The sequence below is a fragment of the Mixophyes fleayi genome, chromosome 2 (assembly GCF_038048845.1).
Source record: "Mixophyes fleayi isolate aMixFle1 chromosome 2, aMixFle1.hap1, whole genome shotgun sequence".
Lineage (NCBI taxonomy): Eukaryota > Metazoa > Chordata > Amphibia > Anura > Limnodynastidae > Mixophyes > Mixophyes fleayi.
In genome coordinates this window covers 35,900,694-35,918,001 of record NC_134403.1, presented here as the reverse complement: position 1 = coordinate 35,918,001, position 17,308 = coordinate 35,900,694, and the positions used below count along the sequence as shown (strand labels likewise).

The 17,308-nt window shown below is 44.1% G+C and overlaps 1 protein-coding gene across 1 annotated transcript in view; it reads right to left on the bottom strand.

Annotated features, from left to right (window-relative positions):
• The window catches only part of DYNC2H1 (dynein cytoplasmic 2 heavy chain 1), a 350,876-nt gene that overhangs the window by 269,537 nt on the left and 64,031 nt on the right, over positions 1-17,308 (bottom strand). Inside the window, exons 21-27 of the mRNA XM_075198801.1 lie at positions 16,102-16,229; positions 13,779-13,928; positions 12,273-12,478; positions 10,850-11,005; positions 10,245-10,359; positions 7,909-8,079; positions 6,949-7,331 (exon numbers count right to left, since the gene is read on the bottom strand). Of these exons, the coding sequence (XP_075054902.1) occupies positions 6,949-7,331; positions 7,909-8,079; positions 10,245-10,359; positions 10,850-11,005; positions 12,273-12,478; positions 13,779-13,928; positions 16,102-16,229 (1,309 nt within the window). The remainder of the gene's footprint in view (positions 1-6,948; positions 7,332-7,908; positions 8,080-10,244; positions 10,360-10,849; positions 11,006-12,272; positions 12,479-13,778; positions 13,929-16,101; positions 16,230-17,308) is intronic.

Sequence of the window (17,308 nt, the reverse complement as noted above, 5' to 3'; positions counted from 1 at the left end):
TGAAACCGATTTGGTAACCTATTTCACCATTTCCAGGTGCCATTCCAAAATTCCAGGTGAACGGTCTCTGGATGGTCTGTGAGTCTGAGGACCTGAGTCAGCATTTGTCTGGGTACACAGTCCACAGATGCCCTTCCTTCGGGACAGACATTGCAGTGTCATTTAGACACCTCAGTGGAATCCCGAGGACCTGCCTGGGTGCAAAACCTAGAAAGATTGGTCCAAGGTTTGGTCAAGGTATCTTCTTCTCTTGAGAAAATGTTGCAGCCATCTGCTGGTAGACAGAGTAAACGTCTGGCCCAGTCCCAGATTCAGGATGTGTGGGACTCGGATACAGATCCGTCCCTTCGGGAGGACAATGACATTCTAGAAGAATCTGATACTGAGGATTTGTCTCCCTGGGAGGAGGTTGCCTCCAGTAGGCAGGGGGTGGAAGATCTGATCGTGGCGGTTAGACAAGCTCTTAATATCACGGACGTTGAACAAGCAGCACCAGAAGGTTCCCTGTTTAAATGGGTAAAGAAAATAGCAGTGTCTTTTCAATTGTCAGAAATATGGTAGGAGGTCAGGCTTAAACCAGATAGCCAGTTTCAGATACCAATAAGGTATCGCCTCTAATACCCCTTTCCCAGAACAGGAGGTTGCGTCATGGGAGACACACCCAAGTCTAGATGCTCCCATCACGCATTTGGCTAAGGCAACCATTATTCCTCTTCCTAGTGCTGCAGATTTGAAAGACAGCACGGACAGGAGATGTGAGGGGTTGTTAAAATACATTTATTTAGCGTCTGGTGTGTCCTTCCTCCCTATTATGGCATTGGCATGGGTGATTAAAGCTGTGGAAAAATGGGCTCCAATCTGGTATGACCAAGTCCGAATTATGCCCACTAGCAGCTCACATTAACGATGCCGCTGATTTCCTGGGGGCTGCGGTTTCGGACGCAGATCAGGGTTTATCCAAGACTTCCTCACTAGTGGTGGCGGGCTTATTTGACCCGGCCTTGGAAAAGTTCACTTCTGCCGTTCCCAAAACAAAGAGCAAAAGAGTTTGCTGCTTTCGTTTTGTTGGGAAAACAAGGGGTGTCTCATCAAGGGGATCAGTCTTCTACCCCACGGGGGGCAGCTCAGAAAGGTAGACAGGCTCTGACGGGATGACGTCCTGGTGCCAAGCAGACTGACAAGCAATCTGCATGACTACCTACTCCCCCCACTGGGAACTTCAGTGGTGGGGGCTTGACTGCTAATCTTTTGAGATCACTGGTTCAGTTCTTCCACAGACAACTGGGAAAGGGGGTGGTGGACAGAGGGTACATGATAGACTTCTTAGGGACGACTCCACAGCGTTTTCTGTTCACTCCCTTACCAAGAGAAGAGACCAGGAGAGTGGCACTTCTGGGGGCAAATCAGTCCTTGGTAGCGGCAGCAGTCATTGTTCCAGTTCAATGGGTTGGGTTAGAACTCCCACCTCTTTCTGTTACAGAAACCAGGTCTGTCTTTTTGTCCCATTCTGAATCTAAAATCCCTCAAAATACACTTGAGGGTACCCAGTTGTCGGAGGGAATCCATTCAGTGAGTTTTCAATTCAATGGGAAAGAATGAGCTTCTAGCATCATTGGATATCAAGGATGCTTATCTTCATATTCCCATATGGGCTGGTCACCACAGTCTCCGCTGGTTTGCAGTGAACTAGTACCACTTCGAATTCAGAGCGCTTCCGTTTGGGCTAGACACAGCAACAATGGTATTCACGAAGGTGATAGCAGTCATGGCGACACAGTTATGTCAACAAGGGGTGACTGTCTTGCCGTATCTGGACGATATTTTGATCAAAACAGATTCAGCCGTTCACCTTCAGGATCACCTGGACCTCACAGCAAAGATGTTTCATTCCCATGGCTGGGTAATCAATGTCAAGTAGTCCAGTTTGGTTTCTACTCAGCGCATGGTCTTCTTAGGGCTTTTGCTTAACACAAGATGCTAAAGGGTCTTTCTACCTCCAGGCAAGATACAGAAAATCAAACTCCAAGTAAAGGTCTTGCTGTCCCTCAAGCGCGTATCCATCGTTCAGTGTATGAAGCTGATGGGACGTGTGGTGTTCTGTTTCGAGACAATTTGCTTGGTTCACGACCCTTCCAACGTGAAATCCTCGCCAAGTGGAAGAGTTCAGAGCCTAGCCTGGAAATACAATTTTTTTTTTGTCTTTCACCAGCGACTTGTCAGACCTTTGTTTGATGGTTACGGGCAGGGAATCTCAACCTGGAATGTCCCTTCTCAGTTTGGGAATGGACAATTGTGACCACAGACGCCAGCCTGTTAGGCTGGGGGGTAGTGACCTTGGATTTGAGATTGCACGGTCTCTGGACTCGGGGGGAGGCAATATTGCCCATCAATGTTCTCGAGTTAAGGGCAGTGTACAATACTTGATTCTTAGACAGAGGGGTCTGTCGGAAAGGGTCATCAAAGCTCCGAAATCCACATATTCTAGGAATTAACATTGAATATGGAAAGCAGGTATCGGTTGGTCTGAGACAAAACGAGTACGGACTGCTTCCTTCCGGCTTGCGAGTGTGCTAGAATTCCTGAAGGAAGGTTTGAACAAAGGTTCAGGTTTTGGCTTTGTGTATTTCCATAGGAGGCTGGCTCTGATACCAAATGTTCAGGCGTTTCTTCAGGGGGTTTTTCATGTTCAACCACCTTTTGTTCATGGGACCTCAACTTAGTATTAACAGCTTTACAGAAGTCGCTGTTCAAACCTGGAGTCCGTATCTTGAAACCGCTTACATGGAAGGTTTTATTTTTATTAGCTAGTTCCTCAGCCAGGAGTGTGTCTGAGTTGGTTGCTCTGTTTTGCCATTCTCCTTTTCTAATTTTCAATAACGACAGGGCTCTTTTGTGCACCAGGCTATCTTTTCAGCCAAAAGTGGTCTTGAGGTTTCATATTAAGCAGGATATTGTTATTCCTGCATTTATTCAGGATTCTCCATTCAGTAGTCAGAGTTCGGTTATACCTCTGGATGTGGTTAGAGCCTTGCCGATCTATGTGTGTTACATTTTAATAACCACTTCTGTTAGGAAGACGGACGCTCTCATAGTGTTGTATGATCCTCATAATTGTGACTGGCCAGCCACTAAACAAACAATAGGATGGGCGCAGATGACAGGTTAAGAGCCACTGAGAGGAGCGGAGAGAAGCGAGAGGAGTCGGAGGGCAGAAGGTCCAAGAGGAGGTGGGCTGAGTAGCTGGAGAGCAAAGTTAAAAGTGGTGGAAACAGGAGGAGAGAAAGCCTTGCTCAAAGTAGCGTACAATCTAAAATTATAGATGAATGCCTTCATCTATAACTTTCACCAAGTGCCTGGAGAACTCTGAAATTGACCGAGGTTGAAGACAGGCTACTGGGACATATTGATTGGACAAGTTGCAGGAATGTCAGTTAATGCAATACTGTAGCCCAGTTCGGGCAACTGACCCGACACCGCAGCATGTGTGGCCAGAAAATTACTTATGCCTGATCAATATAGGACATGTTGGTAAATGCAGCTGGAAGATGGCCACAGATCTTCGATAATGCCAAACTTTCAGGCCCCGATCATACAGGAAGCGTTTGACTAAAGAGGACAGTGGTTCTGTTGCTCGTTGTGGCGTATGCGACCAGCTTATGGCCTCATACCCAGTGGTATCAAATGTGTATATTGTAATAACATTTGAAATGCTAGTACAAAAAAAAAGGAACACTAGTCTGAAAGTGGAGGTTTGGTTAATTGATTCCAACTACCCAAAATCCACAAGCAATGTTGCACAAGTGAAACACAATGAGATCAATAGAATGACCTCCACTGACCTCCTGAACGTGAGTAAAGTTAACAACCACATGCCAAATACATTTCACATACGATTTCATTGGCGTATAAAGCTTGCAATATTAAAAAACCAGTGGGTACCCAGCCTGAGACATGATATCTCCTATCAGCTACAAGCCGGCAGCCAAGTTCCATCCCACTCACTTTAAAGACTCTACAGGTAATGTGGCCTGGAGAATTCACTAAGCAATGACAGCCAGGAGGTGGAAGAGTAAGAGACTGGAGTCCTTTATTAACAGATTCAAACTGCTCTCAGTACAGAACACAGAAACATCATGCATCCCTATCAATTATCCTTGAAACAATCCAGCCGGCCCACTTGGAGTTTACTTTCTATAACTGAAGAAAAGATCGAGCCTGTTTCTTATTTTCCCAGGTATTTTTTATCACTTTCTCTTAAAAGGAATAATCTACCTTTATATCTGATCCCCCACAAGATGCAGTTAGGTTGGGGGTATGTCCAATGGGACCACTAGCACTGCCTCAAGCCTAGAGTCAGACCAACTCATTTATAACAAGGCAGCTGCTATAAATTACAGAGGAGGAGCATTCAATCCATCCAGGCCAATTTGATTGGTCATGACCAAAGTGAATGCAGCAACGGATTAGACCGGCGGTTCCCAAAGTGTGCGCCGCGGCTCCCAGGGGTGCCGCGAGCCAGCTATAGGAAAAAACAAAGAGCACATAAACTTACCAATCCGCGCGGCGCCGGGACCCAGCAGACTCCTCTCTCCCGCAGCTGCCACTGAATATCGACGTCAGTAACAAGCTGCTGCGGGAGAGAGGAGTCTGCTGGGTCCCGGCACCGCGCGGATTGGCAAGTTTATGTGCTCTTTGTTTTTTCCTATAGCTGGCTCGTGGCAGAGGAGTGAGAGGGAGCGTGACAGCGGGCAGACAGAGGGGCAAAAGAGGGTGACAGCGGGCAGACGGAGGGGCAGACAGCGGGCAGACAGAGGGGCAAAGGAGGGTGACAGCGGGCAGACAGAGGGGCAGACAGCGGGCAGACAGAGGGGCAAAGGAGGGTGACAGCGGGCAGACAGAGGGGCAGACAGCGGGCAGACAGAGGGGCAAAGGAGGGTGACAGCGGGCAGACAGAGGGGTAGACAGCGGGCAGACAGAGGGGCAAAGGAGGGTGACAGAGGGGCAGACAGCGGGCAGACAGAGGGGCAAAGGAGGGTGACAGCGGACAGACAGAGCGGCAGACAGCGGGCAGACAGAGGGGCAAAGGAGGGTGACAGCGGGCAGACAGAGGGGCAGGCAGCGGGCAGACAGAGGGGCAAAGGAGGGTGACAGCGAGGCAGACAGAGGGGCAGACAGCGGGCAGACAGAGGGGCAAAGGAGGGTGACAGAGGGGCAAAGGAGGGTGACAGAGGGGCAGAGGAAAGTGACAGCGGGGCAGAGGAGGGGGGACACAGCGTGACAGGGGCAGAGGAGGGGGACACAGCCTGAGAGGGGCAGTGGAGGGGGACACAGCCTGAGAGGGGCAGTGGAGGGGGACACAGCCTGAGAGGGGCAGTGGAGGGGGACACAGCCTGAGAGGGGCAGTGGAGGGGGACACAGCCTGAGAGGGGCAGTGGAGGGGGACACAGCCTGAGAGGGGCAGTGGAGGGGGACACAGCCTGAGGGGGCAGTGGAGGGGGACACAGCCTGAGAGGGGCAGTGGAGGGGGACACAGCCTGAGAGGGGCAGTGGAGGGGGACACAGCCTGAGAGGGGCAGTGGAGGGGAACACAGCTTCAGAGGGGCAGTGGAGGGGGACACAGCCTGAGAGGGGCAGTGGAGAGGGACACAGCGTGAGAGGGGCAGTGGAGGGGGACACAGCCTGAGAGGGGCAGTGGAGGGGGACACAGCCTGAGAGGGGCAGTGGAGGGGGACACAGCCTGAGAGGGGCAGTGGAGGGGGACACAGCCTGAGAGGGGCAGTGGAGGGGGACACAGCCTGAGAGGGGAAGTGGAGGGGGACACAGCCTGAGAGGGGAAGTGGAGGGGGACACAGCCTGAGAGGGGCAGTGGAGGGGGACACAGCCTGAGAGGGGCAGTGGAGGGGGACACAGCCTGAGAGGGGCAGTGGAGGAGGACACAGCCTTAGAGGGGCAGTGGAGGGGGACACAGCTTCAGAGGGGCAGTGGAGGGGGACACAGCCTGAGAGGGGCAGTGGAGGGGGACACAGCCTGAGAGGGGCAGTGGAGGGGGACACAGCGTGAGAGGGGCAGTGGAGGGGGACACAGCGTGAGAGGGGCAGTGGAGGGGGACACAGCGTGAGAGGGGCAGTGGAGGGGGACACAGCGTGAGAGGGGCAGTGGAGGGGGACACAGCGTGAGAGGGGCAGTGGAGGGGGACACAGCGTGAGAGGGGCAGTGGAGGGGCACACAGCGTGAGAGGGGCAGTGGAGGGGGACACAGCGTGAGAGGGGCAGAGGAGGGGGACAGCGAGAGAGAGGGCAGAGGGCGGGACAGCGTGAGAGAGGACAGAGGAGGGGACAGTGTAACAGAGTGCAGTGTGCCTGAGGGCAGAGTGTCTGGATGCAGAGGGGGCAGAGTACCTGAGGGCAGAGTGTCTGGATGCAGAGGGGGCATTTTTGCATACAACTAAATAAGTATTTCTGTCCTGACCTAAATACTTATTAAATTTTTTTGACCCAACTACTTCTAAAACAAGACTGTTCAATAATTATTTTGGAGGGGTGCCTTGAAAAAATTTGGAGACTCTAAGGGTGCCGCGAACTGCAAAAGTTTGGGAACCACTGGATTAGACAAAAGCTGTGGTCAACCAATCAAAGGTTGTGTTCAAGTTCATTCTGTCCCAGCTGACTAAATCATCATCAGCATCAGAAAACCACAGAGCGACACGTAACTAACTGCTAGTTTATTATGATAAGCAAATGTTTTGCCAATAGTCATTTTCCATTAATGCGCATCCCACTCCTGTTTAGGGTCAAATCTTGGTTACTTTTCCTCTGCAGTTCCTGAGATAAATCCACAACTACAAATAAAAACAATCTTCCTACTTTCCATTTGCTTAAATCTACCATCAGAAATAAAATAACCGTTAATACATTGGAACAAAGATATTATGTACAATATTTTACATACCGGAAGTCTTCATCAACTCTATTGAAACGGGCTTCTTCTCTGGGAAGCGCACCACGGCCAAAGATGGGTTCCAGATACACCCATTTTCTCTGGATTTGGTTTAGATTTTGTAGGTACTCATCCAATTCTGCAAGCTTCCTCTCCCAAACAGACACCTTATCTTCAAATCCTTTATAGTAAGGAGAGTCTTTCAGAGACTGGAGAAGGCAACGGTTATCTCCCACTTGATTGACTATGTCTTTCCAATCTTTAATCAGCTTTATTGTCCGTCTCTGGCTGTCCTCATAATCCGTTAACGTAAAAACTGAACCAGTGCCCCAGATGTCCAATTCTCGCAGAGCTTCTCGGATTGTGATTTCACCCTGGGCCCGGCTATTCAGATCCTATTTAACAATAAATACATAGATTTACAAAGGATCTCATGTTGAGTGACGCTGCTCTAAACTATGAAACAAGTTTTCTCTTACAAACTCCCCAACTTCCAAGCTTTCAGTAAAAGCACTTTAGTTTTGTCAACAGAACAATAAAATCAAAACAGATCACAAGTTTGGATGGTTGGAGATGTCCTTAAACTGATCTTTAGAAAACAGGTTATTTGTTTGTGAGTTTAATATCACCATTTTTTTTCCTATTAAACAAGACACCTCCCAACAAACTTGTGATGGCCACCCTTCCTTGGTTTTTATCCGAGGCTATAAGAGGATCAAAGAAGCTCCGGGAAAGACGGATGCACAAAGCAGCTCCCTGACTGCAGCTAGGGTGACGAGCAGCTTAGTATAGTCTTTGACTAGCTGGTAGTAACAGAAGACTCTAGATAACAGAAGAATGAAGGTTTTTTTTCTGAAACAGTAAATTTCAGACTTATATTTCATTTTATTGTTTTTTTAAAGTACCAGATACAATAATATTATGAATCAAAATATAACTTCTCTGTAATCTGTAAATAAAAGGAAGACTTACTTTGAGTTCTGAAGCTTTCGATATTATCATATCAGAAACTTTGAGTAGGTCTCCAAACAGCAATTTTTCTAAAGTGGTTCCTTTCGGGAGTCCAAGAAGTCTGAAAAGGTCCAGCCAGTGGTCCTGAGATAGGTGCTCGCCACGTACATACTTAAGTACAGGAACCACCATCTATAGTGACACAAGAAAGAAATGGGATTCTCCAGTTTAAAATGTTGATTTGCAATAGAGAATGAAAAAACAAACGTATATAATTAACAACAACATAACATTTTAAGGGATAATTTGTAGTTGAACAAAAAGGTATCTAGGCATATATAACGTACCCTTTGCGGACATGTAACTGCATGATGACAATGCAATGGAATTCAGCATGCTGTGTAAGACAGATGTAGTGAATGTTTACAGTTTAATAATCCCACTTTCACACTGCCACCCTGGCAATATCCCAGATTTATGAACCGGGATATTGCCGGAGGACAGTGCAGGACACCCAGGTTCACACTGAACACGAGTCTGCCTGGATCTCCATGGCAACATCACAAGAGGCGCTCTGATTTTTTTACTTTACCTGGGTCTCACCGTTCACCCTGGCGGCTACCTGGGTCGGACCTGGAAATAACCCTCCAAAAGACCTGGGTCTAATTTCCGGGTCATCTGACCCGGGTAGATGCCTTGGGACTCATTCACACTGAGCTCAGACTCGGGTCGCTGGGGCTCGCCCTGGCAAAAACTACGGTCTTTTAGGCAGTGTGAATGGTGTATAAGTTGAAATATTTAAAGTTAGTGAATTTTAAAGAAGAACAGGAACATTTGAGTGGCCAAAAACACTCCAATCCATGCTCCAGGGGATGGCTGAGGTTATCTATTCTTTACACAGAAATTTAAACTATATGAAAAAAAAGAGAATAATGGCTCAGACCCTTGTACCCACCTCCTACGTAGGGTACTTCAAAATACAGGGAGTGAGGGGGTCTTTTTATATCCAGTGCCCCAACTCTAGAGGGTGGAGATAAAATTAAACCTTCAAACTCAAGATGTAAGGAGGACAGAGGGCCCTACAGAATGTTTTATTTTTGGCGCTTAATTCACGACAGAATAACACACAGTTGATTTGCCATCACATTTATTATATACAGGGATGTTCTGTCTCAGGTAGCAAAATAAAGTGAATTTGTTTAAAAAATGCAAATTATGTTGCTGCTAAAGGGATGAGAATGAGCCTATGCCATCGGCTAGCTCAGGCAGCAGAGTGAACTTATCATTTCTGACAAAGGGAAGCTCATAGTTCTTGAGCAATGACACTCAATCAGCAGGCCGAGTGTTAGGAGGAGGATAAGAGCAGCTTTGGGAACACCTCCAAGCTCAGCAGTTTATAACCATTTTTTATTTACTGTTCTTCAGGTTTACATAACTTAGTTAATTAAAAAAAATATACGAGAGAGAGAGATATATATCTATATCTATCTAATCTATATATATATATATATATATATATATATATATATATATATATATATATATATATATATATATATATATATATATCTGGGAAATGCTAGTTGTGTGAAAGGAGGATTTAAACACTGGAGCAGCATCCAGTCTTCATTTTTCAGCCAATGAAAACTGCTCTGGTGATGACTCCCACAAATTGCCAGGGCACAGACTTGTGCAGTATGAATGGGGTCAACCCGGGAAATTCCCGGGTCCGAGGTGCAGTATGAATGGTGTTTCTGAGCTGGGACGCTCCGAGCCCCTGCAAAAACCCGGCTTCAAAAACCCAGATTATTGCCGGGGCGGCAGTATGAAAGTGGTATTACATGACATTCTACAAACAGGAGCCTGAAGTGTCAGGATAGAACTCTCTGCTCTATCCTGTCCCATTACTGTGGTATAGGCAGATTTGCTGAACATTAAACACCAGTAACATGAAGTCTGTTCTCCCAATGTCTCAGTGTCAGCTCCCATCTGGGGGTCTCTAATTGCCTAATTTTGCAGACTCCACCATAGAAAGTATCCAACAAAAACCAAGTATGCATGATAAATAAAAACTAATAAAATCATGTCAGCATACTACATACAATTACAAAACAACAATTCTTAACACATACTTCCCCTGTAATATAGATTTCTGTTAATCTGCAAGTGCTGCAGGATGACATCCTCAACTAAACTACGTCAGTCATTAACAATACTCTAACAATTGATCAAGTGCCAGTATATCAGTAGTCATTACATACTTAAAACACAATCAGATCACACACAGAGAAAACATCACATCCCTTTCTACAGATTCTGTCTCATTGTATAGCGAGGCTGTTAGTCCCACAACGTACCTTGTATCTGTCAATCTCTGCCTGTAACTTCACAGACATAGTGGTATGTTCCTCCATCTTCCTCAGTCTGTCGTGCCAGGATAGGAGAAACTCCTCAAAGCTGTAACACTTGCTCCTGTGAATGAGGCAGATGTCTGAAAGTGTTTACTCCTCATCGGAGCTCTTTCAAATACCAGACATCCCATAGAGTCGGATATTTCATTGCAGAATATAAATGTGACACAGACAACTGGAAAGATTTATATACTGAATAATCGGTATGGCATAAATCTGTGCTTGATTAGGGGAGTTGATTGAATTTGAGGTTACACAGACTGGTTATGTATGAAAAGGATAAATGAAGATACACAGAGTACCATAGACTTGGCACGCCATGTAGTGCCAGAGTACCAATGTACCAGCACACTTATGTACCACTCCATCCAAAGTTACCCTGTAATAGAATGTAAACCCCAAATGTCATAACATATTACTAAATGAAGCCTGAATGTTCGCTGAGAAATGTATAATAGATGGTGATAAGTTGAAACACCCTCAATTATTCTACTGTTTGGAAAAAAAAATACATTTGCATTTAATATTTTAAGAAAATGTTCTAGGAGTACCTATAAGAGATCCAGTCTTCTCTTGCCTTCTCATTAAATCCTTGATAAAATTCTTCATATAAAGACCATGTTTTTGTACAGCCCTCGATATCAATACGTATTTCATCTGCAAGGGAGAAATCGGGAGCCTCCATGTCGAAATGCAGACAGTCCTCACTGCAAAAGATCAACGTGAGCATGACTTACTATAACAAGGGAATGTAGTAGAGCACCAAGCTATAAATGTGTGGTCAACATAACTTAAATTTAAACCAGAAGTGTCTTAAAATGCTTAATGGCTGATATCTCTTATCTCACTTAACCACTTCTATACCGTTAACTACTCAGAATAAGTGACACAAGACCCGAGTGTGGCAAATTAAAGAACGTTATTCAAATATGGTGGTGGAGAAAGAGCAGGGAGTACGACTTCCATCAGGCAACCAGGAAGTCCCAGCATCAACCAGGGGACAACCACCAATACACGGGGACTCTCATCCTGGGCGCACATATCTACCTCCGGGACATCTGTTCTGGGCACTACTGAAACTGCAACCCCTCTAGGTTAAAGGAACGCACCCACAAGTCTACATACCGAGGCGGTACTTGGACAGAGACTATAACCAACTGCTCTAAGAGAGGCGCGTTGTTTGTGCCCACTACCATACTGTGCCCCCGACCACTGGGCGTCGACTGCACTACTTTTTCTGGCAACTCTCCATCCATTATTTCCACCAGCACGTCCATGAATACCAGGTATTGTACATCGTTCCTGAACAGGCTGCCTCTGACCGCAGATACCATATAACAGTCAACCAGGGAGGGTGGGTGGTCAACAATACGAACTCCAGAGAGTGATTTTCTCTCCGACCATCCTTCTTATAGACTCCCAGTCCCTGTGACATTAGATGAGCCCAAAGGACTGACTAAAGCCTAGCGACACAGCCTACAGCTTTTATTATACTTCTTGCTTAATTCAGCCTTCAGTTCTTAATACCAGTTCACCCACATGTGCTCTTCTACACCAGCACTGACAACCCAGGAGAATACAAATCTTATCAGCTGGGAGTAGTCTGGAGCTTATTGTACCTATCCGCAGCTCAGTGCAGAGTCTGCACCTGGTTTAGGAATTAACATTGCACAAGTCTCTTTGGCCATTTGTTGGAGGACAGGAGCCATTACAGGCTATTGTGAGTTAGTTCTCCCAAACTGTGGGCGGCCCTTAGAATGACACCCCCCAATCTTCCACTACTTATTAAAGTTCACAAATAAATAGTCTTTGGGTGGTGTTAGTTTGTTAATATTATTATAATGCATGGCATTAGTTTTTTAGGTTTTGTAATATTATACTATTCATTGAACATGTACAATTGTATCATAAGTGTGTTTTAGATCAGTTGGTGCCATTATTCAGAATACAATTCCAAATATATTTTGAGATTACATTAATTTTTTATTCGTGGCTTCAAGCTCATCAAATTCCATTTTCTTTTCCTTTATTGTCTGGGCGCTTTTCTCTAAAACGTCCTCCTGTCCGGTTTCAATGATGTCATCACTTGGCTTGAACTGGTCCCAGCGGGCTTTAAATTTTTCTATGTCTTGGATATAAGAATTCACCCTGGACTTCACATTTTGCTTCATTATTTCAATCTGCAAGAGGGAAGTCAAGAAAACAGAGATACACTACATGAATCACAAATTTCCTAACCTGGCTCTGTCAAAACTAAATAACATTTCAGGATTTAATAATACAGAAAAGATACCACTGTAACTTCCAATAATACACTTTTTATTTGGCTTACTGGAACTCTCTGCAGATTTATTTCTGAATGCTTAAAGCAAGAGTAAGGAAAACACTTGCATAAATACACTTTTCCAGCTACTTACATCATATTTTATTTAAAAAAGTTTTAATATAGTATGAAAAAACATTATTATTGGCGTTTTTTGTTCACTTCACACAGGATAACTTTGTCTTTTCTTTACGTGAAGTGCTGATTGGTCAGAAATATGTAAAACCCAAAAAATCCACATACACTATGGGCCTGATTGATGATCGGATGCAAGTCCGTTTGCATGCCGCATCTTGCATGAAATAGCTCAGCGCATGCTCAGAAACAAACCGCCAATGAATGCAATTGATGACGGACATGGCATAGAATGTTATTTAAAAGTTACAGGTATACACGCCACCATCTCTGCAACTAAGATAGACTATATAAATGCATGGTATGTACAGTATACATTGGCAGCATCATTATTTACACCATCTAGTAGTAGAAGTGGGATGGTATACGGTGGTATGCCATACCCTCACTTCTCTTACGGATTTAATTGTAAAACTATCAAACTTACATTCCCATTACATTTTCCACACCGCCACTTCTAAATTTCCACTTCAACCACTGATGCAATTAATATAAACTAAAATGCATATTTGAAATCGAATATTTATATAAACGATTATACTGGTAACGTTATTACAATAAAAAAATGTTTTTATTTGTTCTGATGTTATCTTTTATTGTACATATGCTTGTACGTATACAACACTCTGCCTAAATGCTACTTGCTGAATGTAGAGCGTACTTACACCCATAAGCAAATGGAAACGTAGCTTGAGATTTGCTTGGATTTGAATACTACAAACAAGGTCCGTGCTTACTTTGTCATAGACAACTTACGTGCAAGTTGCGTTCAGACATGGATGAGACCCTAGGTGTATTATACAAAAGTGATGTTTTAATGTGGTGTAAACTAACCCACCTTTTTTTACTCAGTACCATAAAAATAAGGGACAGAAAAATTGTGATATTTTATAAAATACAGAGCACAATACACACCAAGATATATACAAGGCAACATTTCCAAATCTCCTCTTTTACATAATATCTGCCTGTGGCATTTTGTTCCCACCCAAACATACAATAAGAGACGTGTATTCACTTACCTGCTCTTTGACCATTAGCTGATGACTCTCCATCATCAATTCAAATTTATCCCACTTTGCTCGGAGATTACTAATGGTATCTAAGCCGCCCCCTGCAACTGATCGCAATAATCTATTTTTATCTTCAGCTTCCTTGAATAAAGGCAGAACCTGTAAATAATACAAACATTACCTGCATCAGAAGAAGAGAACCTAGCTAGAACAACTGCTATTAAATTATTATTAAACAAACAGCAGGGTTCCTTAATTTAATCAGAACATAATAATAACAATAATAAAAATATATTATTATTTTTATTATTATTAATAATAATAATAATAATAATAATAATAATAATAATAATAATAATACCATGTCTGTTTCAGACATTTCTGTTTAAGATATTGCTTGATAAAAGACAAGTCACTTTTCCAACATGTTATGCTCACCACTAGGGACACTTTTCACAGAACATTTCAAATAAAATAAGTGAACATAAATGTTTAAAGAGCAAACACGAAACAAAGCAAACAACAAGATACTATAAACCATAGCAACCAAAGATATAAGTTTTAATTTCCTAAACTATACTAGAAAAATTAAGGTCCGTATCGGATTGTTTGCAACATATTACAGCACTAATTTTCCACATGTTAATAATAAGTGATAATTTGTACAAGAGATTTAACGAGGGGCATTTTTAAAACATGGCCTACAGTAACATTTGGGGGGGAAAAAATAACAAAAAACTATTGTCGCTTACTGCAACCAATCACATCACAGATTTAAATGTTTATAAGATAATGTGATCTGTTGCTACAGGTAACACCACCTTTTTCAGATCTACCTCGAGAACAAGTTTTGCATAAACCACAGGACCAGGAAGGAGTAAGCACAGGGTCACATGGACCAAGCAAAAAATTGTCCCTCAATGCAGTTATACTTCAGCTGCTGTGGAATAATTTCTGTCTGTTGTATATCTGGCAATCAAAAATACTCCCTTGTAATTAAATAAAAGAACCACTGCAGGGGGATCAATATGACCATACCTCCAAACTGTCCCGATTTCAGCGGTACGGTCTCAAACTCAGGGCTCTGTCCCACTGTTTTTGTCCCACAGGTGGTAATGCTGCCGGAAAGGGGGGGGGGGTTATCGAATGGGCAGCCTAGCCCCTATAGGCTGGCCATTCTGGCCCTCTGGGGGCGTGGTAGCATTATAACAGCCAAGAGCAGCAGTAACTGGATGCAAATGCCTATCAATGCAGGTCTGATGTCATTGTCCGTCCTACCCTCCCCTTAGATTGTACGCTCCTTCGAGCAGGGCCTCCTCTCCTCCTGTTCTCCACCACCTTAACTCTGCTCTCCAGCTCCTTGTCTCTTCCGTGAGGCCCTTCTACCCCTCTAGCTACCCCGCTGGGGCTCTCGCCTGTCATCTAGCTGTACTTTGAGCTTCTGAGTTACTGTGCTTTTTGTTAACTGTTCCGTGATGTCTCACCCTGTACTGTATTTCTGTCTGTCCCTGTACGGCGCTACGGATACCTAGTGGCGCCCTATAAATAAATAATAATAATAATAATAATTGTCACCCTAACTGTAGGACAGACATCAACATGGATCTTATGGTAATGGCACTGAAAGGGTTAGAAAAACTTCTCTACGGGCGTTAATGCTTTTATTTATTTATTTTTAAAAGCCTAGTAAGTGTACCTTAAAACTAATAGTTGAGCAAATAATATGAGGGAATTGGCAGAACAATAACATAAGCAAATGGACTTGTACACACACTTTCTGACGGGTTCACTTTCCAAGTAGCAGTACAGTGTTGCCAAGTATAACGCTCTGTAAATGGAATGGAACACAATGGAATTCTATGGGAACACTCATTAAGTACATAATATACTATGCTGCAGGGAGGACTGAAGAACACACTATTCCCCAACAGCTACTGCACTCAGGGTCTAAGGAAAAGATTAAGGTAAATTACTGGACAGGTAGAGTCGGACACAGCTGCGGATATCGTTTACAGCATTAAAATGATATCTCAATTATTTCACAAGAAAAATTCACATGTATGTGTGGAGATTGTAATAGCAACATTGTATGATCTGTTAATACAAAATGTGATCGGTTCATATGTGTGTGACTCTTTCAATCACAAATCCAAGGTCATGATATTGTTAAAAAAAAAGTCATCAAATGGTTATGTTTAAAACAGACAGAATATATCACAAGACGTCCGGAGATAGTGCTGTGCTTTTAGTGCTGAGAACACAAAATTGAGGCACGCACGTTCCTAGGTGGATGACTGATGCATACAAGAGAATGATAAAATGTAATCTGTACCTCAGGTTTCCGCACTTTCAATTCCCCATGTTTCATGTTGGCCTGTCCAATCTCTTCAACGCTCTGGGGCCGGCTGGATAACACCTCCATTCCATCTGTCACAAAGCTGTCAATCTCATGCAGATTAGCTGAAGAGAGACAGCCATAAAAAGCTTCAATTGTGTCAATTCATTATTGAAACTTAACATTATCCTCTTTCTTATCATCCAACATACACCCATTATTATTATTATTGATTTTCATAGGCGCCACAGTGGGAAAAACAGCACAAACATACACAGAGGAAGAAAAATAAATGCAGATGTAAAGTATGGGGATACTAGTAGGTTCATTGGCTGCTAACCCTAGTGTGTGTGTGTGTGTGTGTGTGTGTGTGTGTGTGTGTGTGTGTGTGTGTGTAGGTTCATTGGCTGCTAACCCTAGTGTGTGTGTGTGTGTGTGTGTTATGGAATTTAGTGTGTGTGTGTGTGTGTGTGTGTGTGTTATGGAATTTAGACTGTAAGCTCCAGTGGAGCAGGGACTGATGTGAGTGAGTTCTCTGTACAGCAATGCGGAATTAGTGGCGCTATATAAATAAATGGTGATGATGATGATATCCCTTACATTCTAAATCGGAAGATGTCACAGCTGAGACAAGAGGAGCGAATATGGCTCAAAGTGGAGATCTGGACAGCAGTGAGGGTGTACTAAAGTGAGCCGTATATATGGGAGTAGGGTAGGTGTGAGAGTATACCAGTGTGAGTATTATAGATGGGAGTAGGGTAAGGTGTACTAGTGGGAGTAGTATAGTTGGGAGTAGGGTAAGGTGTGAGCGTGTACTAGTGGGAGTAGTATAGATGGGAGTAGGGTAGGTGTTAGGCTGTACTAGTGGGGGTAGTATAGATGGGAGTAGGGTAGGTGTGAGGGTGTAATAGTGGGAGTAGGGTAAGGTGTGAGGGTGTACTAGTGGGAGTAGTATAGATGGGAGTAGGGTAGGTGTGAGGGTGTACTAGTGGGAGTAGTATAGTTGGGAGTAGGGTAAGGTACTAGTGTAAAGTACTAGTGTACTAGGGTAAAGTATTAGTGTACTAGTGGGAGTAGTATAGGTGAAAGTAGGGTAAGGTGGGAGGGTGTACTAGTGGGAGTATTATAGGTAGGAGTAGGGTAGGTGTGACGGTGTACTAGTGTCAGTAGTATAGATGGGAGTAGGGTGGGTGTGAGGATGTAC